This window comes from Zophobas morio, unplaced genomic scaffold (assembly GCF_036711695.1).
Source record: "Zophobas morio isolate AGI-343-1 ecotype UQ-CSIRO unplaced genomic scaffold, CSIRO_AGI_Zmor_V1 ptg000002l, whole genome shotgun sequence".
Lineage (NCBI taxonomy): Eukaryota > Metazoa > Arthropoda > Insecta > Coleoptera > Tenebrionidae > Zophobas > Zophobas morio.
In genome coordinates this window covers 26,433,632-26,459,147 of record NW_026972107.1, presented here as the reverse complement: position 1 = coordinate 26,459,147, position 25,516 = coordinate 26,433,632, and the positions used below count along the sequence as shown (strand labels likewise).

At 31.5% G+C, this 25,516-nt stretch overlaps 3 protein-coding genes and 1 non-coding gene across 4 annotated transcripts; 3 read left to right on the top strand and 1 right to left on the bottom strand.

Annotated features, from left to right (window-relative positions):
* Positions 1-5,619: 5,619 nt before the first annotated feature.
* Trnak-uuu (transfer RNA lysine (anticodon UUU)) lies at positions 5,620-5,692 on the bottom strand. Its single transcript has one exon. It is a non-coding gene; the product is annotated as a tRNA-Lys (tRNA).
* Positions 5,693-13,446: 7,754 nt separating this feature from the next.
* On the top strand, positions 13,447-14,665 carry LOC135122844 (protein YIPF6). The gene is made up of 7 exons (XM_064047300.1): positions 13,447-13,584; positions 13,640-13,759; positions 13,809-13,887; positions 13,933-13,975; positions 14,031-14,159; positions 14,213-14,370; positions 14,430-14,665. Exons 1-7 carry the CDS (start codon positions 13,564-13,566, stop codon positions 14,546-14,548), a joined length of 669 nt encoding a protein of 222 aa, XP_063903370.1. The 5' UTR covers positions 13,447-13,563; the 3' UTR covers positions 14,549-14,665.
* Positions 14,666-17,292: 2,627 nt separating this feature from the next.
* On the top strand, positions 17,293-18,718 carry LOC135131988 (deoxyribonuclease-2-alpha). Its single transcript, XM_064059889.1, has 5 exons — positions 17,293-17,521; positions 17,570-17,744; positions 17,797-18,335; positions 18,383-18,509; positions 18,557-18,718. The coding sequence occupies exons 1-5, from the start codon at positions 17,409-17,411 to the stop codon at positions 18,668-18,670; spliced, it is 1,068 nt and encodes a 355-aa protein (XP_063915959.1). The 5' UTR covers positions 17,293-17,408; the 3' UTR covers positions 18,671-18,718.
* A 252-nt stretch (positions 18,719-18,970) lies between these two features.
* LOC135131979 (protein maelstrom) lies at positions 18,971-25,207 on the top strand. The gene is made up of 10 exons (XM_064059880.1): positions 18,971-19,426; positions 19,481-19,616; positions 23,531-23,726; positions 23,779-23,928; positions 23,986-24,119; positions 24,169-24,423; positions 24,471-24,674; positions 24,725-24,805; positions 24,857-24,935; positions 24,988-25,207. Exons 2-10 carry the CDS (start codon positions 19,485-19,487, stop codon positions 25,089-25,091), a joined length of 1,335 nt encoding a protein of 444 aa, XP_063915950.1. The 5' UTR covers positions 18,971-19,426; positions 19,481-19,484; the 3' UTR covers positions 25,092-25,207.
* The last annotated feature ends 309 nt before the right edge of the window (positions 25,208-25,516 follow it).

Here is a 25,516-nt window from a genome sequence, read left to right as displayed (position 1 = left end):
GCTAAATAGTAAAGTCGAGAATGGCAAAGTTTTGTGCCGAAACTCCAAATCTAAAATGTCGAGGCAGTGACCCTTCGCTGTAGATTTCTTCCTCTAATGTGATTTTAATCTGTGACCAACAAACCGGAAGATTATTTTTTGGCGTTAAATCGGCAAATTTCCACTTTTACTACTTTGTTGCGTGCTTGAGATAGTTTCATCCTAAAATGTTTGGTTTTGTCACCGCTAATGTGTAATGGAGTGACAGTAGAAAGTAAATGCCGACGTGAACACAGAATTTCACTTAATTTTTTTGTAACTCGTATCCTATCTAACTTAGGCTTTTCCGTGCAATGTTTGAACAAGCACATGTGTTCAGACAAATCTGACAAGAAACTAACTAAACATGTTAATTATTTACCGAATTTGTTGCTTAAAGTAAACTCTATATTATGTACCTAGGTATATTAAAACATTTCAGGACTTTACAAAAATAAGTGAACTACGAGTATAATCATAAAAATAAACGCGTACTTTCTTCGTAACATTGTTAATTATTATTATTATCCTATATTTTACAAATAGCGTTTGAAACCGGATGTTAATAAATGATTTACGTTTAAAGCGACGTGAACATGACTTGACAAAAAAAAATTGCCGCTTTCGAAAAATACAAATTTTTGGTGGCAGAAATTAAGAAGTATTGACATTCTCCATCAATCTGTTGGCCATATCGAAAATGGGCTTCAATGAGAAATTTATGTCTTCTAGAGTCCACATTGTTCCGTATTCTTTGTAATTTAAAGAAATAAACGTTAAAATTTATTAATAAATGAATTTTATAGTCCACTAAATGTAAATTAACACCCTGTATTAGATCAAAAATAATAATTCGCTTTCGCTTCGGAAATATGAACATTTTAACTTTTTAATTTTTCCAACAAACGAACATGTTTTATGTACACGTTGTGCATTTCAGTAAAGTGTATATAATACATGCATTAGCCGCAATCTGTACGCAAAGCTGTAATCATGCAAATACCACAATTAAGTTTGTACTTTATAAATTTATTAACCATATAAAATCAAATTCTGTTACGAGTACATCACAAATAAAAAAAACCAGCTGTGCCCTTCTGAGACATATTTCTAATGCAGTCGTAGAACTTTATTTTCTTTCGTTTCTGTCAAAAACCCAATTAATCAAAGTGATACTTTATTTATATCGACGTTCCTAGGTACTTAATCTAAATTAAGCAATTGCTTTGCAATGGTCAGTTATTTTCGTTTTTAAGAAAAATTTAATAGTTCAACTATCTATATAAGTACATTTTAACAGCCGGAAACAAACAAGAATGCAAGAGTACTAATTGTATTTAAACAGATCTTAGCACAAACAAAAGCACTACTTGGCAGCCGATCCAGGTGTTAAAAAGGGTAAAAAACTAGTTGTTAATCGAAAATATATTGCTTCAGTCTTCCACACTACTTACTAAACGTGAAATTCATAGATGTATTTCTTCCTTCAACACAAATATTTTTTTTTATTTTCAAATTTTATTACGGCGCAGTATAAAAACTAGTAACAACTGCTTGAATTTGTGACTTTTTTTGTTTACTTTTTTAATATTTGTATGTACTTTTTTCTTTATGTTATAACGACTATAATCAATATAACATCCTTCAATCAATAATTATTGATTGATAAATGATGGTTTGCACATTGGAGCAAAAACGTTTATTACATTTACGAAGTCTTTGAACGAAATCCTTGAACCTACAAACGCTATATCGCAAATGCGTCAAGAGGTTCAACTGTCAAAATCGAGATATGCTCTTCTGCTAAGAAAAAAATTGATACCGTCATGTTTTATAGCAATATTCAGTAAAGATGAAGTTCAAATATCAGAACGATTCTGTTTGCCAACGACGCCTTTGGCTTTTTCATTTAAAACAATGGCGAACAAAATCACAAGGCCAATGACGCAAAAGTAAGATTTCATTGTACTTCAAGAGCGAGGGAAGTTCTGTCGAAACAACTTTCGACAAAATTTTTCAACTTGCAAACAGATTTTATTTTGAACTCTACTTTGATTCTACTTATTTATCGGCATTTCTATCCTCAATTTATTAATCTTAAATAAAACATATAAAACATTTGTCGAAATGGTTCTGGTGCAATACCTCTTAACTATTAGATTTAAAGTAGGAAGTAAAAACAAAAATCCCTTATACTTTCGGTGAAATTGAAAATAAACCAAAGTTAAGCTTCACCAGATTCCTTTGAAGATTTATAGATTGCCTAATCTAGTCTTTTTTTTTACTCCCCGACCATAAGCTAAGGAAGTATTGTAATTCATGGGTCATGACCCTAAGAGTACGAAAAAATGGGTCTCCTTTTCCAGACGGAACCCATTTACCTAGGCGACTACGCAACACCGCTGAAGATATATTTTCCGCCAAGGTAGATCTCCCATTTCTGTCTATCTGTCTGTCTGTCTGTCCGCCGTCTGTGTCGATCTTTATTAAACAGATAATGTCCAAAACTACCGACCCGATTGTTGTCAAATTTTATATGTGTATTGTGAATAACATGTAGATGGTAAAATGGTAACCCTACTTTGTCTAATCATGTCCACCAACAATGTGATGACACCACCACAAAATTGTACGTAGTAAATTGTGTAACAATATGTTGCAGTTTAATTTTGAATCTGCAAGATCGCGTGTTTTGAAATCTTGCAAACATTTTAAAGTTTTCGTAAGTGTGGTAAATTTTTAATCAAAATATATGTGTTTATCCCCTCCAAAAAATTAATGACGTCATCATAAAATTTTGCCTAATAAATCCTATCTAAAATGTGCAAAATATGATGAGACTATATTTGTGATTTATCAATATATTCATATTTTTTTAGTATTGCTTATATAAGGTGAACCAATAAAATTAATGAATGAGTCAGTTTATTTTAATGATCAAATAAGAAACTGCAAAACCGAATGCTTTGAAATCTTGCAGACGCTTTAACATTATTATAAGAATGGTAAAATGGTAATCAAAATATATATGTTTATCCTCTCTAAAAAATTGATCCTATCGGAAATATGCAAATCAGGAACGGTTCACTCTATTTTTCCAAACATTTGGGAATACAGTACTATTATTTTTAGTATTACACTACATTTATCCAAAGTGAAATACGTGTCCTTACAAAAATGTTGATGACGTCATCACAAAATTTTATAAAGGAAAAACTTATTTGAATCATACGCTTCTTTACATATTTTAAAGGTAGGATAGAACACAACAACCATTTTGGTTCACTACGGCAATCAAACAGTTAACCTTAAATAAATGAAATTTTGCAAATGCATCCATCAACCTGGCGAATAATTTCATGTAACTTTTTCGCAGGTTATTGGGCCGTAATGGTACCATTGGCCATTTTTACTACATACCCCTATAAATACGTATAACCAGAGATAATTAACTAAAATATTGATCACACTTATAATTTACAAACAAATTTTTCAAACAATAAATCATAGTACAATAAAAAGGTGAAACACGTTCTTAGAAATAACAAGCTCCTTCAGAAAATATTTTCTCCAATTCTGAGAAAGCATCCGCATCTCGAAGTCAAGGACAACACCAACAGTAATAATCATGTCAACTGATGAAGTCTTAATATAGGAAGATTATATTTCACTTGTATTTTTTTTTTTCAGACAATGAGGGTATGCCTTCAGATGGTGTTGCAATAAAAATGACAAAATTTATTAACAGCTCATAATCTGTTTATTACAGGTAATAAAATTTAATAAAGACATACTTCATTAGCACACGATTCACAACAGATTTCTTTAATAATTACATGTATACGGTTTCTTAAATTATCTCCATGATAGTGTAAATCTCTCTTCGGCCAACACTTAATTAATTAAGTCCACGGAATTTGCAACAGAATAAGTAGGTATCTATAAGAGGAAAATTTGTTTTTATTGCCGTAAACTAGTTGTCGAGTAGTTTTTTAAACGTGCTGCTCTTCATTGTTATAATTTTAGATATACACAAATGGTAACATGGACGAAGCTTTAAAATTCACGGAATTCCACTTGAATGAATATAAACGGTGAATCTACAATTAGCCTACATTATGCATGGACCGATCAATTCATATCCAGTAAATCCACCTGGAAGTGACCTCTTAATTTCGAAAAAGAGAACCGAAGTTCCAAATGAGAAAAAATTTAATCGGCAGTACTAGCATTAGAAACGATAAAGAAAGTGGTTTAATCAATATAAATTCCAATAAGAAGAGCCGGAAGCACAAATATTTAAAGTATTCCGTAAAGTACCACCATGTAGCCTGAGAAACTACACGACAATAACCTTTACCATTAAAGGAGTGTCTTATTAATTATTACGTCGTGGTAGTGAACTTAGGTTTGGCCTGAGATCCATCCTTTACATCTCTCAGATTTATATTATAGTTATCATTATTACCCATCCTGAACAATCAAGGCTTTTTCGTCCACATAGTTTCCATTGTTTTGGTAGTAAAAGGCGGGTTCTTCGACCTTTATTTTTCCGCTTTCGGTAGCACAGGTCTCCACCAGATTTGCTTTTGTTGATCTGCTAACAATGTGTGCTTTTCATTTGTCCAAATGGGGCCAATTACGCTAATCACAGTGATAATCAGAATGAAACAGTCCGGTAAGCATCTGATTGTGCTCGAAGCCGGCTTCACTGCCTATTCTTGGTATGTACGTATTGTTCTTTTTTTGAAAGTAAAAGCTGACTAGTGGCGTTAGATCGTCCTACTTGCGGTTAACATCTGTTGAATAGCTTTAATAGCGGGTTAACACCATGCAGAAAATGAATTTTTTTCTTAATTGGTGAACAATTAAAGTTAAAGGATAACTAGGTTAGTCGCCGTTGTTTCCATTATTACTTGATACGAGCTGTTGTTGCGTTTAAAGGTTTAACTTTCTACTATAAATATTTTCATTTACATTGATAAATTTTAATCACGGCTCGCATTTACGTCAAGATGAAGAGGATCATCGTGATAAGTATGTATTATTCTTGGGTTTAAGTTTGAAATTCTAATGCTGCTTTTACATCTACATTTTTATTGTCGTATAGAAAACTAGGTAACTGCTGCATTTAATTAGTTTGCAAAATATAAGACAGGCACAACTGCTTTTCTGATTCTATAAAATATTGCAGAACGCGCATATTGCGAACAAATAAGTACATAAAATAAATATCCGATGCAGAATTTCCTTGACACTATCACACTGCCATCATTATTGCGTTATCCAAATGTAATTTTGATAACTTAATGCTTTATCATTATCACATATTTTCACAAATACTGGAATGCACGGTGAAAGTCAGAAAACATTTTCTTTTACGACTTTGCTGTTATACGTCTTTGGGTAAAAAAATCATTAAACATCAAAGCTATAAGAATAATAAATACTAATGTACATTGTTTGTCGGGAGCTGGTTAAGTCAGTATAGATATAAATGTAATGCTTTAAATTATCTAGACAAAACGTAGCAACTAAGGACAATTAAATTATGTATTTCCAAATTTTATACTTCCTCTTGCCTGACAAAAAAAAGTTGGCCGCCCGAGCAGGGACTTGAACCCTGGACCCTTGGATTAAAAGTCCAATGCTCTACCGACTGAGCTACCCGGGCTTACGATGTGAAGCCAACTTTCTAGTATTTAATGATCACATATTTACAACGTATTTTAAAATTATACATATACTCATTATTATTTAATTGTTGCATCAAATTAAAAATATATATATATATTAATTTTAAATACAGTTCAAAGATATTTTTTCTATATTCGTGAGTAGTAACAGATTAAATGAAATTACCACTGTAGTTATGAACATAAAATTATTTTTTTCACTAGCAGCCTGGACGCATGCAAATGTCGACTCATTTAGTGGTAGCAAATTCAACTTTTGCTACCACGGGTTCAAAAAGAAAAATTGAGGTTATGTACGCAATGTTTGATGTGATTATTTCTTAAAAAATGAACAAATGTGTGCTACAAACATTACTTGAGTATACGCATGGTAGCTGGTAGACGGTAGAAGACAAAATGATTAACTCAGCGACAAGTATAAACGGTTTTCTTTGTGTTGAAGATTTAGATCAAGTTTGATTAGAAATCAAAACAAAATCATGTTGCGTCAAAAAATTGAACGTTTATTTTTCAGTTTATTGTCTTATGGTTTCTACTAGTGAAAAAAATAGTATATTAACCACGGTTGCAAAGCCACTTCTACACCTCGCACTTAGAGCCCTCGACACTGCGCGTCTCGGGTTCTAATTTGCGCTCGGTCTAGAATGCTTGGCTCTGCAACCTTGGCTAATAATATAATATTCCGTACTTTTTAAAACAAATGTTAAACTTAAGTTCAATTAAGCAAAATTTAAGGAAAGTAAATTCTAAACCATGCGATGGCATTTAGGTACAAGATAAACATGGCACTATAATAAAAATGTTTGCTCTGACGACAATAAAAAGACATGTATTTGTGTAGAAGTATTTAAGATTAAAATTTATTTTAAAATAAATATTCTACAATTTTATACTGAATTTATGTAATAACAATTGACAATAGTTCAAAGTTCCATCAAAGGCAAAGTAACTACAAGAAGCAAGCATATTGTAACAAAACTAACAAATCTGTATACCTACATTTAGTTTATAGGAATGCTTAATACATATACTTTTACTAAAAATAAATATATTATATTTTCAGCCAATTTTTTTAAAAAACTTCAATTAGTGAAGAAATTGTCAGTATAATTAGTAAGTATTCAAAGGTGGTATCTTCTATTAAAAAAAAAAGACACAGCAGATGGTTGTGATGGTTTATTAATTTCACACGCAGAAATATATATTTACTAAGTTGTTGTACTTTACCTCCGCACTCTCGGCACTGTAATTTTTTATGCATAGGTACAGTTTTTTTTGTACAGAATTATTCACGAAAAGCTCCTAGCCTAAAAACCTCAAAACGCAACCAACAATACAATTACGTATATTAATACTTTTTTTAAATAAAAAAATAATAAATTACTTAGTTATGTTACTTATCCTTGCCAAAATTAAAAGAATTCTACTGTACTCTACCTACAGTTTCGTACACGACCCTTAAAGACACCTCAGTTATAACATAATATATAGAATAGTATATACCTATCTATTATATTACTGAAAATCTATAGTTTATTGTTTAATGGATTAAGTACTTCGGTTTTTTAACTCTATGATTGTGAATTTGTATTAGTATACAAAAATAGTGTCCATAAAGACCAACTTGATGACTTTTTTAATTTAAATACCCGATATATACATATATCCAACAGTTGTATCTACTTTTTTACTGTTTACGTTTTTTTTAGATTTTTAAAGATTTTTTTACTTCCCTAGCATAAGAATGGCTACTTTCATATTTTTTCGACGTTTAATTACCCCTAGAAATGAAAAAATAAGTATTCGGCCTCTATCTGTCTGTCTGACGTCTGTGTCGGTATGTATGTATTAGACTTTCTTAGTACTAGACATTTAAACTCCGCAACTACTAGTGTAAAATTTTACACGTGCGTTAGGAGTATCGTGTGTGGTAAAACACTAACCAAAATTTGTCTAATGATCGCACGAACGATTTAATGACGCCACTTCAAAAGTTTTGCAAGGTAAATACTATTTAACTTTTAGAAAATAACATTCTCGTGTACATGTAGTTTATGAATTCGCCTTGATTTTTTATCTTAGACATATGTATATTTAACCAATATCACTTAAGTATATCAATTTGGATAAGTACAATATCATACTAATAAGAGTAATATTTTTCCAAAACTTCAGAAAAATCGTTCTTGATTTTATCAAAACAATAAGTTAATTCATTCATTACATTTTTTCACTCCTCCTGTATAAGCAGTTCCAAAAAATATGAATGTATTGATAAACCACAAGAATAAAATCATCATATTTTGCACATTTAAATTTAGGATATTTATTGGGCAAAATTTTGAGACGACGTCATCACTTTGAGGACGGATATAAACGGATACATTTTAAATAAAGATTTACCATGTTTCTAATAACTTTAAAACATTTGCAATATATGTATGTATTTATATTTGCAATAGGTGACATCGTCACATTGTTAGTGGAGATGATCACATAAATTTTGATTAGCGTTTCACCATCTAGACGATATTCTTAACACACCTATTGGACAACAGGCGCTCCGGTAATTTCGCAGATTGTGTATCTAAAAAAAACCTACACAGACGGCAGACGGCAGACACACAGAAGGAAACTGTAAACATATTATTGACTCGTACTTTGCGGGTCATAAAAAGGCGAAAAAACATGAAAGTATCCATTCGCCGGATGGACCCTAATACAACACTGCCTTAGCTCACGCTCGGGAAATAAAAACAGGCAACAAAATTTGATATTTTCATTACAGCTAATGACTTGACTAATTACTTGTATTTGTGAATAATGTTAATTTAATTATATTTTAGAAACTTGAAACCTATCTGATATTACACAGATAAGACAGCATAAATGTCCAGAAAACAAAAATAATTAATATCATAATTAAGCAAACATTTAAGTAAATAAGCAAAAAAATAATTTATTGCAGTAACAAATGTGCACGAAGACGTTAACTTGTTGTTCATAAATCACAAACTTCATTACAAATAACATAGGTGTGCTTACATTTTTTTTTCATAAATATTTAGTTGCCAGTCTTTAAAAAAATGCTTGACCTTACCCTTGAATTTACTGAAGTATGCAAACTCTTAAGGAATTTCTATTTTTGTATTTCAGGATGTAAAATGGAAAGTTCGGCAGATTTATCTAATTAATTACAGTTTGTTAACACTTGACTTGCTAATTAAGCGTTGCAAATTCAACAGAAAACCGAAATATTTATTTATCCAATTAAAAATCTCATCCTTAATTAATGTTTTATTATTCCCCTACATTCGGTAAATTCATTTCGGTTAAATTGGAACAACCTAAACGGGTACTCACTTAACAAGCATGTCGGCACCATCAAACATTGACGACACCGATAAAAAAATTGCCAACATATGTTTTATACCGTACGAAATTACTCCTTCATTATTCGAAGCCCAGGATCATTCATCATCACATAATTGCACAATAAAAATAAGAGGTTTATGGTCAGCCATCTCCACACATGCGAACATCGCTTTTCAAATTTAGAAATTTGCGTACTTGCGGCACGAAAAAAATTCCATACCTTTTAAGAAAAATGACAAAGTGAGAAGGAGTAGTGGTCAGTTAAGTGAGTAAAGTATAGCTTATGCATAGGAATGTCAGGAAAGTTGTTAGTGTGCTGATGATGAATACCTACCTACTTTATCACATTTAATTTTTTTTACTTTCGAGGACATGTGGTCACTTTCTAGACAATTATTGCATCTTTGTTATGCACGGATGGCTTTTTTAATAGTGGTAATGGCAGATTTGCCAAATTGCCACTATTAGACCGTTTTTTGGCCATCGAATTAGAACAGAACGATTTAATAGACGAGTCGCTTTTGGACTAATAATAGAATATTCTTCAGCATAACTTTTAATTAACGGTTATTATTGTTAAATCATACTACGTACATCACTTACATTAAAAGTACAATTTATGCAAACTTAAGTGAACAAATAGGTGGTGTAACCAATACATAATAGGCAACAGAGTTCTAATTGTTTATCTGATTTTGTAGAGCTTGTTGTTTAGAAAAGTATGCTGCATAAATTAATCAGTTGACGTTGGTCGTATTAGAATTAATTAAAGCAGATAAAAAATAGAGGAAAAAACCTGATGCACTAGTTGATGGCGCCAATCTTGTGACACTAATTTTCTTATCGGTTGTTGTTTTTTTATGTATCACTACGATCATTTTCTTTATTCCATATATCTAATATGTACTTTATTTTTAAATTTCAAGAATAACCAATACTGAATCTTTTTAAACAAAACTCTCTAAAATGGCGAAATATTTTCTAAATGAAATAATTACCTAATCACCATGTTATCACATACGAAAACATAAGAGTTAAAATGCATAACATCATTTTTCTCCCTAGTTTTACGTTTTATGTTTTATATTTTTACAAACTATAGGCTGACAATTTTGCTTTTTAACGGCTTCAAATATTCTTCTCATTTCTTCAGCTTTCTCAACTGCTTTTCCCCTAAAAAGTAATTTTTACATACACTATTTACACGTTTGTCGGCACTTACTCTTCAGTAAAAGTATTTAACAAGTTTTCGACATGTTGTTCGGCACTTTGAGTTGTGCTGGCACTCAGAATTAGTTCGCACAAGATTCTATCTTCACATCCTATCGAATTAAAGTAATTTAATGAAGAAACTAATTTATTTTTTGCTGATTGTCCAGAATCCACGGCTCTAGACCTTGATTGTCTAAAAATAAAAAAATATATTAAAACAATTTTAATAATTAATAATTTTTAATTGCAGACTTAAGACAATTAATTTTTTTTTAATATTGCAAAAAAACTTGAACTAACGAAATGTAATGCTTTTTTTTAACTTATGTAATAATAATTACTTATGTTCGGATTCCTATAAAAAAATTTAATTTTTCAAATTAACATTGACGTTTATTTTTAGCTTAAATTTATCTCACACAATTTTGTACCCCTCTAATAGAAGTTGTATCCTGTTGGGGACATATTTATTTATTTATTAGTTTAAAAATTATTATTATAAACTGTTGAGTCATTGTTATTGAAATTATAAACAGCGGTAAGATAAGATATATTAAAAACTGTAACTGTCACTTCCTGACAAACTGAAAAAGTTTAAATAAAAAGAATCGCTGAAAAAATAATGATTAATTAAAAATTAACAGACTCCTTTCATTTCTATGCAAAGATTATATAAATACATATACTGAAAAGACTTTTTAACAGAAAACACGATGTATATTTTAAAAATATTACAACAATGTTAACACGCTGTAGCTAAACATACTTAAAAAATTGAATACCAAGCAAGAAAGTTTTTTATAACCGAAAATTTTCAAACTGATTCTTGAAAGTAAATATTATAGTTGTATATGAAACTATTTTGAAAAATAATAGATAATAATAATCTGCAACAAGTCTTCGCCTCCGAATAAAAATTTTTCAGTCGAACAGAGCAGACCCACTTTGCGTTAAGATCCATAATTTACCGTTGATGTACTTAAAATCTTCAATGATAAAAAAACCTTCTCTTACCGAAAATTAAAAAAAGCTTTAGACAGATCAAAAAGGTGTTTTTAACATTATTGTCGTTAAAAAACAAAAACAAAATTTCACGTAAATTTTAAAACTTGACGTGATAAAACACAGAAAAGCATTTTAAAACCTTTGAAGTTTCAAGAAAAATTTCGATTTACCGCAACACTTTAATAAATAAACAAAAATTATAACAGCAAATTTCAGAAAATCGAAACATTCGTAACAACTGACGACATTTCTCAAATAAGATTGCTTGTTTCCTAGCCTATATATAGTAAGAGTCAGTGACAGGGAAATTATAATTTAACTCTTTAATAAGCGGCAAATACATTTTAATATGCCGATTTTAAATTTATCAAAATGCCGAAAATTACTTTTTATGAACTTTATCAAGAATTTTATTATATTATTCGATTCTTAACAAAAAAGAAATGGGCAAAACATTAAAATGAAAACATAAATTAAAGAATAATTCTAGGTTTTTTGTGTAAAGTGCTATTTATACAAGCTACTTTCATTATTATAGACTAAAGTGCTTTGGAATGAAAATATTACATAGATATATGACATATTATAGTTAATCATTTTTAAAATACCTGCCATTATATACAGCAACTTGTGTAACAAGAACTAAGGCGTTTTATCAAACTTACGTTCCGTTGACTGACTGGACTGTAATCACCGTTGGTGTTAAAGCACTAATTAGCAAACCAATAGGGATAAATGCCGTCAAAAACTTTATAATTTTCTTCCACGGATTGCCCTGCATCCCGTAAGTTGGCGGTTTTTCAATTGCCCCAAAATCGAAATTACTTTTTTCTCCAGCACCAGTAGTAGTAGTACCATAAGTAGGAACAGAGGCAACGGGAGCAGTAAAATCAAACTGATTCTTCTGAATAGTCTGCTTGTTTTTCTCATAATTTACAAACTTGTTCCATTCTTCGATCGTGGGTAGGTTACTGGGATCTACGGGTTTGCTCTCATAAGTATCCGACTTCGATGGAACGCTGTAAGTTTTTCCAGTCGAGCTCTTATGGTTATAGAATTGATACGGTCGATCTTTTGATGTTGGTACCATCATCGTTGTGGTAGTTGTCGGAAATCTTATTCTCGTTGTCCAAGATTGTTCGGTCGTAAATCTGCTCTGAGGCTTGTTTATCCATGTTTGTTCTGTAGTAAAACCACCTTGAGGCCACTGAACTGGAGGTTCTCCCAAATTATAAGCGGAAAAATGTTTGGCTTCTGGGAAAGCCGGCGGTACTGGAAATTTGTTGAACTCGAAATATGTTTCCAAATGTGGGCTAGGTCTAAAATCCGATTTTCCTTTATGTATTGATGACGAATTTGTTGCCGGTGGTGTCGTAAGTGCTCTTTCGATATTTTGACTTTGAGCTGAAGGCTGTATTATTCTATGCAATTCAAACGAGGAGTTACGTGGAGTTGATTTATTTTTAAAATCAGAAGCTTCTTCAAATGTTTCATTTTTAAACGTAGATATTTCTTCGCAGTTAAATATTCGGAATATAAACATGAAACTTAAAAAAAACCGCATTGCAACACACTAAAACCCGAGTTTTACTAGAAAATAAAATACATTTTTATGTACTTGTATTTATAAACAATTTTGTGAAGGAGAAGAAGCACGAACAATAGTTGTGTATTGTGTTTATGTCTCCATATCGAAAGAAAGTTCATCAATTTTTGCAACCATTACATGCTCTAGATCCATTTTACAAAGCAAACAATTCTTCCGATTTTCTTTTAAATGTGAAAGCTTCCCTCTTAAAACAAAAGACGACGCAGTTGTATAAGTGCCCTCTAGTGGTGACAACTTTAATTAAATGTAAAAGTATGGTCTAGCGAATCCGGTATAAATCAAATGTAAATTTTCGATCGTATATATTTTACCCAATAAATCTCTAATTAGGCTAAATTTCGATAACTACGAAACCAAGTTTTGACTAAAACGTCAAAATGTATTTAAAAAAATTCATTACAGTCTGTAACAAATTAATTATTTTAGATAAATTGAATTCATGTTCGGTCATTTCTAGTTACAAAAGTGTGATCCAGTTGGCGCTATGTAGGTCAATCTCCTATCGATGAAAACGCTTTCTGTAAATTGAATAACTTTGAGGGCTGTTCTAGGTTCTATGGTATACGTTGACAGATGTCAAAAGACATGAACACGTTTGTAAACAGACGAAAAGTTCGATAAAAGTTGGGAGCTCAATACGCCAACAGGATGACAGACGCTAAATTAGAGGTACAAAAGTTTGTATAAATAAAGTTCATGCAGTAAATGTTGTTACTTTAATTAGATGTTCGACGATGTTGGTGGTCTTGTCGAAGGAGAAATGTCCATTCCAACCAATAAAAACACCCAAAATATAGGTAAACCTGACTTTAATACGTTAGATGAACCTATTCGGGATACGATAGTAAGTTCTAAGGTGTATGTATGTATAACATTAACTTTTCTGTTTAAAGTTGCGAGATTTAAAGGCTGTCGGAGTCAAATTTGCCCATGTACTATTTCCAAAAGAGAAGAAGACTTTACTAAAAGAATGTAAGTAAAGTAATCTTTTAACTATATTTAAAAACATTACTGTAGGGGACTTATGGGGACCTTTAATGTTATGCACATTTATGGCAATGTAAGTTATAACTTACATTTGTTATAACAAATGTTATGAACTGTATGCATTGTAGGGTTTTACAAGGGTCAAGCACAGTGGATAATTCCAATGATGGTGGGCCAGAATTTGCAGAAGTATTTGTTATAGTATGGATAGGTTCAATGGTGGTAACACTTAATTCTAAGTTACTTGGAGGAAACATGTAATTTGGACATTTCCATAAATTGTTATTCATTAATTTCTCTTTAATTTTAGTTCCTTCTTCCAAAGCATTTGTGTATTGGGTTATTGTTTATTACCCACAACTTTAGCACTAATTGTCTGTAGGATAATCCTGATGGTAGAACAAACACCTATGTTGTTTTTTTTAAGGTTCACTGTTTCAATGATTGGATTTGCTTGGGCTACATATGGTATTATTATTTTTTTTATATATATTTATACAGTTTTTTACTAACGCCAAGTTTTTTAGCTTCTATGGTATTTTTAGGAGATAGCCAGAAGCCAGGTCGAAAAGTCTTAGCAGTTTACCCAATATTTTTATTTTACTTTATAATATCGTGGCTTGTCATATCACACACAAACACATAAAAAGCTTACCATGAGTGTATATAATTTATTTATTAGATAAGCATTTCTTGTAAAGTATGACAGATTCCATTGTTTGTATGTATAGATTTAATAAAGTAAAAGATGTTTTTGTGAAAATTCATGAATGTTTTAATGTATACATTATAATACCAAAGCAATTGAACAAGATATTAATGAATGTTTAAATCTTAGAATTTTTCAATAAACGAAACCGAAAACCGGTACTCTCATGACAAGTATACTATTTGACAAATAGTTCTTCGCCGCAAAATTAACGCATAATTTGTAATTTCAAAAAAAAAAAGTGATGACCATGGTTTTAAATTGTATATATGTTACAGCTAATATCCGAAATCCGTTATTATGCATAATAACTAGACATTTTAGGAATTATGCGTAATAACTAAACTTGTCAGTTATTATGCGTAATAACTGAAATTTTCAGTTATTATGCATAATAACGGAAACGTTTAGGTAATATTGATAATAACTAACAGAGGAACAGGAATTATGCATAATATTTTCAAAAAAGCTACCCACCCTGCCTCCCTTTCCCCTACATATCACATGTACAGTTGATTTAAAAAAAACGGGACAAATTACAGTAACAGAAACGTCATATTCCCATTGCTTTTCATTGATCTATGAGAACCTGAATTGATCATCTTGTCCCGTTTATTGTAAAATCAGCTATTTATGCATAATTTCTATTCCTCTGTTAGTTATTATCAATATTACCTAAACGTTTCCGTTATTATGCATAATAACTGAAAATTTCAGTTATTACGCATAATAACTGACAAGTTTAGTTATTACGCATAATTCCTAAAATGTCTAGTTATTATGCATAATAACGGATTTCGGATATTAGCTGTAACATATATATCCCACCAAAAAAATTATAATAACAATAATACACTGACCGGCAAAAAAACGGCCACCCTGAAAAATTTCGCAAAACCAAACCTTAAAAATTGGTCTAAAGAGTTTAGACAGTACTTCCCTCGCTGTCGGAAACGTGACGACTGCATGTCTATTACGTTTTTTTTTCGCAGTAGATTTCATTTTTTTTTTGAGTCACCCGGTATATGCAAATTCAAAAAATATGAATGGAGTGATAAATTACAAGTACAGACTCTTCATATTTTGTACAGTTTAGATAGGATTTATTCGGCAAACTTTCGAGCTGACGTCATCAATTTTTTGGAGGGGATAAGCAAAAATATTTTGACTAAACATTTATCATGCTCTTTATAACCTTAAAACATCTGCAAGATTTCAAAGCATTCGGTTTTGTAGTTCCTGATTAACTCAATAAAATAAATTCACGCATTTATTATTTTTTTTGAGTCACCCTGTATATGGAAATCGAAAAAATTTGAATGGAATGAGAAATGACAAGAAGAGACTCACCATATTTTGTACATTTTAGATAGGATTTATTCGGCAAAATTTTGTGGTAACGTCATAAATTTTTTAGGGGAGATGAGCAAATACATTTTGATCAAAAACTTACCATGCTTATGATAACTTTAAAACACCTTCAAGATTTCAAAGCATTCGGTTTTGTAGTTCCTGAGTAAATCAGTAAAATAAATTTACGCATTCATTAATTTTTTTGAGTCATCCTGTATATGCAAATCCAAAAAATATGAATGGAGTGATATATCACAAGCACAGACTCATCATATTTTGTACATTTTACATAGGATTTATTTGGTAAACTTTTGAGCTGACGTCATCAAGTTTTTGGAGGGGATAACCAAATATATTTTGAGTAAAGATTTATGATGCTCTTTATAACCTTAAAACATCTGCAACATTTCAAAACATTCGGATTAGCAGATTCAAAATTAAATTGCAAAATGTTGTTTTATAATTTTGATTTTTTTTCCAAAAATCTGGACGTTTCGGGTAAAAACTCAATTCGGTGTCGTAAACTACATGTTTAGGACTATATTATTTTATACAATTTAAAACCCATTTACTATGTACAATTTTGAAGTGACGTCATGACATTAGTGGTGGGGATGATTAGACAAATTTTGGTGAGCGTTTTACAATCTACATGATATTCCTAATATACATGCAAATTTTGACAGCAATCGGTCTAGTAGTTTCGGAGATTATTGGTCTAATAAAAATCGACACAGACAGACAGGAGACCACTTTTTTTGTAGTCTTAGGGTCATGAAATGTCGAGAACACATGAAAGTAGCCGGTCGCCTGATGGACTCGATTTTCAATACTTCTCTATTACTACTCATTAGCTTACGCTCAGGAAGTGTACACTGGAATTACTAGACAAAGTTTGGTTAGCGTTTTACTATCTTACATGATATTCATAATACATACATCTATAAAATTTGACAACAATCGGTCCAGTAGTTTCGGAGATTACCTGTCTAATAAAAATCCGGAGAGTTGGCAGACAGACAGACAGACAGACATGGGAGACCTATTTCTTCGTGCTCTAATCTAGGGGTAATGAAAGGTCGAGAAAACATAAAAGTAGGGGGTTGGCTGATTGATTCGATGCTACCTTACCTTACGCTCAGGAAGTAAAAAGATGTAGTTAAAAGGTGGTTAAACTAAACAATAGTATTAAACTAAGAACTTAGCAATAATAGCTTCTCGTATATCGTAATTTATCACGATACTAATGTTTAAACATGCAAGAAGCAGAAATTATTATCATGTGTATTACTGGTTGCACCATGTATTTTTAGGTATTGTTTACACAAAAGCTAAACATGATTCAGTGCAGCACAATTATCATGAGCTGATAAAAGATCCTTGCTAAAAACATATATTTTATATTTTACAACTATTTTGGAAACATTAAGTTTCATCTAAAAAGATGTGGGGATGTGCATTTACATTTTATATTCAATGTTTGTATATTTTTTCTGGGCATGCCATTATAACAATTGCTATACAGTGCAGAGATGATAACAATCAGGATGTAGATTGGTAAGACATTTTATATCAAGCTCTGACTACATCATAATTTGGATTTAGGTTTGCAGTTTATAAAATACCAAAGATGACGCACGAAAACCACCTCATTAAAGATGGGCTTGCTTACACTTATGTTACCTCAGAAAATTATTCTCAATGGACGCTTTCACAATACTCTGTAAATGATAGCCGTTCTATGATAGGAAATACTCTTAATCCATTTTATTCCGAAAAGGTAAGACCGCTGAAATTAATAATTTAACTTTATCACACCATGCCTCTTACAGAAAAATCTTTCATATGTTCTATACAATGATCAACCTCCAAATGAACCGAGTAAACCTTACAAGGGACACACCAAAGGAGTGATTCTAGCAGATGTAGATGGTGGTTTGTGGCTTGTACATTCCGTACCACATTTTCTGCCTCTGTCTTCAAAATATGAGTATTCTCCCACTGGAACTGTGAAAGGTCAAAGTTTCCTCTGTATTTCTTTAGACCTAAAAAATTTGAATAAAGTGGGAATCCAATTACAATATAATGAACCTCAAATCTATGCTAGCTATATAGAAGAGATATTAGATACCAAACTGTCTCATATTGTGGATGCTGTTTCTGGTACAGTTGTCACTAAACCACCTTGGTACAATGAAATTACCATTAATTCCAAAAGTGGCGTTCAATTTATTTCGTTTGCAAAAACAAAACAGTTTGGAAAGGACTTGTATCACGACTGGATTGCGCCTGCTTTACATACAGATTTATTTGTAGAAACATGGCTGAATGGTGTTGGGGAGTTACCCTCAAACTGTAGCAATTCTGTCAGGTATTATGTAATAAAATGTCTTAGCAATCTGTTTATTCCTTCTTTAGTGTTTGGAACGTTAATATTGTTGGATTGCCAGTAACAGATGTGTCATTTAGAAATACTGAAGATCATTCAAAATGGGCGGTATCAGTTCTTGGTCCATGGACTTGCATTGGAGACATCAACAGAATGGTAATTTATCCAGTTGCACTACAACAAATCTCAACTTCTTTTTCTAGAATCATCAGAAGTTTCGAGGAGGTGGATCTGTCTGTCTGAACAACCAAAAATTAGCAAAAATATACCTGGGATGTGTTGAAGCATTTCAAAAATGCATAAGTAATTTTTTGTAACTTTAATATCTACTTATTTACAATAAATCATTTAAAACTAAAACACAACTACTGTGATGATGGTTTATAATAAATTTTGGTTGAAGGTTGTGGGCAACGATACTTAGCCATTTCTATTTCAGCTTGATAGTAACTGTTCTTATCGTAACAGAAATATTCCGGGTTCTTGTATGCCGTGTTTTTTGCAGCTCCTGGTCCCACGGGTTCGTTTGGCACATTTACAACATCTTGACTTAATCCGGGTACACTTGAAGGTATATTTGAACTGGTTTTTCCTTGTTTGTTGTAAATTATTTTTCCGCCAGTAAAAGTTCGTATAAATGACGAAAAATTACGCAATTTGCTGAAGTGTCGCGAAACAATTGCAGCTGAAGCCATGTTTGCAGGTTAAATTGATTTAAATTGGGGTTAGATGAATGTGACAGCAAATTTTGTAAAATTTGACAGTTATATAACAACAAGCAATGTCTCCAACCATAAAACAGATAAACTGATTTCCGAATTTACGATTGTTCCAATTTAGTAACTTTTGGTGTCTTTAACCTTCAACGCACTCTTAATTTCACGTGTTGGCAGCCGTTGGAGGAAAACGAAGCACAGAAACGAAGTGGAAACGAAGCTATTCGCTGACTTGAAAAACTTTTTTGCGTACTTTTTTTCAGCCCTTATCAGACCGCTGTTAAATGTGCTTGTTGTTTTTTGAAAAATAATTTTTAATTATAAGTTTTAACGTGTAGTGTGGTTGTATTAAAAAAGGTAGGTTAAAATCTAGTTGGGTACTTGTCCGCAGCCTTTTGTTGTCTTTTGCAGTAAAATGCCCCCAAAAAAAAGTAAGAAACCAAGCAGGAATGGTTATTGGGAGTTTGTTCTGGAATGCAGGGACAAACAACCCAATAAACATATGAACATGCAGGAATTACAGACATACGCTAGTAGGAAGTGGTCGGTGAGTTAGTACTTATTTTTAAGATTACTTATCTGTAACTACAAGTATGAGGAGTAATGTAAGCTTTAATAAGTGATTTTCAAGTTTTTTTCTTGTGACAAAATCTTACTAGCTGGAAGTAAAATATGTAAATCAAATCTTCAAATTCTGAAATTCAGGTTAGAGATCTAGACTTGGTGGAGTGAGTTATAACATCCTTATAATATATGTACAGTTCTAATCACATAAATCCCATACAAAAACTTTCAATTTTTTTTTGTAATTTGTGCCTTTTTTGTCAGACTGACGTTTGTTTTTCAAAAGGCATGTTTCTAAGTTATAATGGCAAGAAAACTAAGTGAAAATGATGACATACGCATTTTAATGCTATTGGAAAATGGTTATACAATAAAGGAAGTTGCACAGTTTTGTAATATAAAACAGCCGATTGTTATGAGGGTGAAGAAAAGGTGGGAAAACGAGGGAAATATCAGTAGGAAAAGTAAGGGTTTCGACTTAGGAATAAGACAATAATTTAATCCAACATTTGCGAGATAATCCTTTTGCAAATGCAAGAAGTGCTATAACAGAAACCAATTTTTCTGGTTCACGACGAACAGCGAGCCAAACAATCCAGGAAAGGGTGTTGAGATACGATCAGGCAGCCAAGAAACCCTTCTTAACTTAAGAAAATAAGCAAGCTAGATTAATGTATGCTCTTAACAATTTTAATATTGAACTGAGTTTTGGGAAAATGTAATATTTTCGGATGAAAAAATTTTAAGTGTGCAAACAATGGAACCGTTCATGTTTATCAACCTAGAAATATGTAGTAGAATTTGAAGTCAGATATGTACACCGTAATAATAGGCAAAGTAGATTTTCAGTAAATGTATAGGGTTGGATAAGTGCCCATAACGCTGGAATGTATTTGAGGATAGATTAACAGTTTAAGAGGAGTCGCTACATTTGGCTCTTATGGTGGTTCAATATATTTTCAGAATGTATATCTCCATTATTAACATACCTATTGTTATGAAATTTTAAATGTAACTTGTCCACAATTTTCACTACATAACTGCCAGGGTAGTTTTTTTAAAGAATTTATTACCATATATTTTTTAAATTTTGTTGAAATTTTTGCATCACGTATTTTAAAAAATCAATATTTCACTTATTTATGGAAATTTTGGAACGGGGTTGCCACCACTGTTTTCAGCTTGCAAAACTTTGGAAATCGTACTAGGTCTATTTTTGAATCTATTTGTTGGGACTGAGACATAGTACAAATAAAAGTTAGCGACTTCTATGACACAAGCTTTTTTTTGCTGTGTATCGTTTCTAATAAAAAAAATCGACGATATATCTGATGTGATTTCTGGAGTTTTGTAAGCTGAAAACCGTGTCCTGAAATTTCATTTAATAATTGAGAATTGATTTTTAAAAATTCGTTCTGCAAAAATTTTAATAAAATTAAAAGAAAAATATGATCACAAAGTATTTTTGACAAAATTGTCTATTAGTTTTGTGGAATGTAACCAATAAATTTAAAACTAGTTTTGCAGTGAAAACTTTAAATCTATGCACAATGTTGCGTAATATATAATTTTTCCAGAAAAAGTTGTCTAAAATGTCATCTCCAAAGTTTAAGGGGTGCTGAAGTATTCATTTTTATAAAAGTCGTGAAAGTGAGCAGAAAATATTAAGTGTCCACTCGTTGTTAAAAAAAATTGCAAATTTTTCAAGTTAAAGCACTAATTTAAAAACAAAGTTGTACTCAAATCTATTAACAAATGCATAGACATAGATTGTATGATTTAAATCGACCAGTTTTATTTAAAGAGTGGCATGTATCTATGATAATGATGTTAATATGAAATGTAAGAACTCCTTTTTTTAGTAATGCAAAAGGGAATAAAGTTAAATTTCTGTTAATTTAAATATGATGACATTGTGGTACAAATTATGGCCGCTTTGTTACGAAAAAGACCGTAGAAAGTGACACTAACGATTTTATTGCAAAGGAGCCAGCTTTAAGATCATTATAACTTCACCAAAATGTAAGAAGGAATTTTTTACTATTTTTTCCGGTTCATCAGTTCGTTGTTAGATATGCAGCTATTTTAGATCTCGTTCTTGTTAACGATAACTTAATTTCAACAATATAATATATCACCAATAGCTTTTTGAGGGTACCCTATCCCCACCAACAACAGTGCGATGACGTTATCACAAAACTGTACATAGTAAATGAATTTTAAATTGCATAAAGTAACATATGTATATGTAGTTTATGAATACGTGTTGAGTTTTCCCCAAGGTATCCAGATTTTTGGAAAAAAGGCAAACTCATATAGCAACATATTGCAATTTAATTTTGAATCTGCTGTTTTGAAATTTGCTTTAAAGTTATCGTAAACATGGTAAATTTTTAATCAAAATAGATCTATCCCTTCCAAAAAATTGATGATCGTATCTCAGAATTTTGCCAAATCAATCTTATCGTAAATGTCGAAAATATGATGAGTGTATACTTCTGATTTATCATTGCCTTCGTATTTTTAGAATTGATTATACAGGAGTACCCAAAAAATTAATGAACGAGTCAGTTGTTTTTCAGAATGTTTTGAAACTTTGCAGACGTTTTAAAGTTATTGTATGTAAGCATGGCAAATTTTTAACCAAAATATATGTTTATCCCCCTCCTCCCTAAGAAATTGATGATATGATGAAAATGTGCAAAATACGAGTCTAAACTTCCTTATACAGGTGACCCAAAAAGATTAATGAATGAGTCAATTTAATTTATGGATTAAATCAGGAACTGCAAAATCGAATGATTTGAAATCTTGTAGACGTTTCAAGGTTATCGCAAGCATGGTAAATTTTTAATCAACATATAACTGTCTAACCAACCTTCCTCGTTTTTTCGTGAGACAAAATACATTTAATAAAATTTATCACTGTCTAGAACGAGTCACCCCATTTTCTCGAAAATGTGAGATTACGCACTTCTTTATTTATAAGAATTATAATTATATATATAATATTCAGAACATTTTGTTCATTTGTGGCTAAATTAATAATTTTAATCCTCTGTTTTGAGGCGACGCTCATTCAGACCAAACTAATTTCTACGTGACATTCTTCCGATGTATAAATATAAATACTTCAAGTTGTTAGGAAGTATAGTATTAGAGTCCATTGGGCGACTTGATACTTTCATATTTTCTCGACGTTTCATGACCTCTAGACAGCGCCGTAGCTAGGGGGAGGCCAAGAGAAATTTTTGCCTCCCCTAGACAAGTTATAATTAACCACTTGTGAATTACAACATCGAAAATCAAAATAAATTGCAATGTTTTATTTAATAAGCGGAAGTCACAGCAATAAAGAAGTTTGGACCGGTTATTGCAATTCGTAGAAAATGTCGTTTAGTTTCGTTTCTCTGCTTCAGTCTCACGCGTATCACTATTTGTCTTAAAATGCGAGTACTTATAAATGCTTTTTAGTTCAATTGCACCTCTGCTACTACTCATGGCGAACGTGATTAAATTGTTTCGTTATTTTATTGATTAAATCAAGATTCAAGAACGACTAAGTAATTTTAAAAGTGACTAAATTACTCAAAAAAGTAATTCGTTGCAATTACTCATTACTTGAAAAGGAATTGAATAACAGTAAAAAATTATTTGTAATTGAATTACTTCCAACCATTGGTAGTAGCTCTCGTGTAATTTAAGTAATAGATTTATTGATACTTACATTTTTCAGTAAGTTAATTAAACGTGTTTTTTTATTTAAATGTTCGATTAGCAAGAATAACGAATTTTATCATTTTTGAACTTTGAGATTTTACAAATATTATTTCTATTACAAATTCAAAAACTTTTATTTATAATGAAAAAACCACTGTGAACATGCCTTGTTTACAGAATTTATCAAAAGAAGAACGCCAACCCTATGAAGCACGCGCTCAAGTAGCTAGAGACACATACCAACCCACCAAACTTACAACTGATGGATTAGAGATTGAGGAAGTTGAAAGAAAAGAAAAAGAACAGGTTGGTAAAATACAAGACATGAAAAATGATATCACCAGAACCCTGAAGGCTGCAAGTTTTGCTATGAGTATGAAGGAAACATAATATTTTACAAATCTATTACAAAATATACTTTCCAGATCTAGATGAGCACATGTTTTTAATAATTCACATAAACCATTTGACTCATTATCCTAATGAAGATAGATTTTTTATCTGTGAGATCGCCATTGCAGCATTAAACCTAAAGAATGGAATAGAAGAAGTTTACCATAGCATCGTAAAACCTGGTTTGAAAAAGTTCTTTTATATTTTTGACTCTTCTCATTTTTATTTCTTTTTATTAGGAAAACTTCCTCTCGGATTTTATGGAGGCGCACTAGCTCACTCCAAAGAAACCCATCAATTAATTGATCTTGCTCAAGAAGATCCATGTCAAGACAATACCCAAGAGGTTTTCGGGGAGGTCACACAATTTCTGGTACAATTGCGCATTGTTTGTTTTGTGAACTGAAATTTCTGTTTTTTAGAAAAAGTATCGGAATAACCACAGTCCATTAATTGTGTATGCAGATGACAAAACTTTTGACATGACGACGAATGTAATAAATAATTTCCGCGACGATTTTCGATTTGATGAAGAGATTAAAGTGTACAACCTTCAATACATGTTTTTTGCATTAAGAAATGCAGTGGCTGGGAAAACTGTGTGGCAGACCGAAACTTTCGCTTTTAGTGAACTAGAAAAGGACGTATACAGTTACACTCCAAATATCGCCTGTGCTGTAAGTTTATTATAAAAACATTCTTGTAACTAACAGTGATGTTTTAGTTTCACGAAATGTCAGATATCTCTATTTACTGTAGTAAATCGTTTGTTACAAGATACTGTTACACAATATGCGATCACTGTTGTGCAGAGCTGAGAATTCAACTCGTACCTGGTTTCCATGTACCTAATAAGAGTAGGGTCGTTACTGAATCTAGAAGCGCATCAAAGGATCCGTCAGTTTATAGCAATGATGATTCTCGAAGTGTAATACTATCACTATTTTTATTTAATATAGCTTTCAAAATGTTTTCTAGGCCCATAGCGCAAGAGTCAACAATTCACTTAGTTCCACCTCATATGACGATGATTACCCTGCACTAGCAAGCAAATCTAGCGTAAATGTGGTATTCTTTAATAGACATATTTTTATGTGGAGGTTATTTTAGGCTTCATCTGTAGTTAGTTTTTCCTCTATGAAAACTGTAAAGAGTGCGTCTACCCCAAAAAAGACTGCTGCAAGACTAGGTATACAAGGAACGTCCTGAGTTGTGTCGTTATTTAATTTTAATCATTTTAGAACAATCATTTAAAGCCCTGTCTTTGAAGGAAGCGGCAAAGCGTGACCATGGAGATTTAGCTTTTCCAAAGCACGGGACAACCAGAAATCGCAATAATTTTTGAAATTTAAACATGTTTGAATTTTTTACTTACTGCAGAGTTTATAGGAATACGTTTTGGTTACCATTCATGTTAATTTGTAACTTGTTAAATAACGAGATTAAATGAATATTTTAATACTTTTTTTTTAAAGCGTACCTATAATAATTGTTGGACTGCAGCAAGCATATGTTTGTATGTTGGCGTTTTTGATAAAATTTCTAAAAAAAAATATGTAAACTATTAAAAGAATAGTCAATGTTTCAACTAGATTTAAGTTGGGAGTTCTTGAGTTGTAATAGTTTTGTCACATAATTTGGCAGTTTACTAGTGCTTCTGCTTTATAAAATCACGGATTTAAAATTTGGTATACCTTTTTCGTAATCTTACTAACTGTTATTCCAGTTTAACGGAACTCAACTGACAAACGAAAAGTTATAAAACAGCCT

What these genes read in the sequence shown, in the direction of transcription:
- LOC135131988 (XM_064059889.1), top strand. Translation starts at nt 17,409, where the DNA reads ATGTGGGGATGTGCATTTACATTTTATATTCAATGTTTGTATATTTTT. An exon ending in AACTGTAGCAATTCTGTCAG is followed by an intron (nt 18,336 to 18,382) that starts GTATTATGTAAT and finishes TTCCTTCTTTAG; the next exon opens with TGTTTGGAACGTTAATATTG. An exon ending in TTGGAGACATCAACAGAATG is followed by an intron (nt 18,510 to 18,556) that starts GTAATTTATCCA and finishes TTCTTTTTCTAG; the next exon opens with AATCATCAGAAGTTTCGAGG.
- LOC135122844 (XM_064047300.1), top strand. Translation starts at nt 13,564, where the DNA reads ATGACAGACGCTAAATTAGAG. An exon ending in TTATGCACATTTATGGCAAT is followed by an intron (nt 13,976 to 14,030) that starts GTAAGTTATAAC and finishes TATGCATTGTAG; the next exon opens with GGTTTTACAAGGGTCAAGCA. An exon ending in ATTTGCTTGGGCTACATATG is followed by an intron (nt 14,371 to 14,429) that starts GTATTATTATTT and finishes CAAGTTTTTTAG; the next exon opens with CTTCTATGGTATTTTTAGGA.
- LOC135131979 (XM_064059880.1), top strand. Translation starts at nt 19,485, where the DNA reads ATGCCCCCAAAAAAAAGTAAGAAACCAAGCAGGAATGGTTATTGGGAG. An exon ending in CTCCAAATATCGCCTGTGCT is followed by an intron (nt 24,424 to 24,470) that starts GTAAGTTTATTA and finishes GTGATGTTTTAG; the next exon opens with TTTCACGAAATGTCAGATAT. An exon ending in AAAGACTGCTGCAAGACTAG is followed by an intron (nt 24,936 to 24,987) that starts GTATACAAGGAA and finishes TAATCATTTTAG; the next exon opens with AACAATCATTTAAAGCCCTG.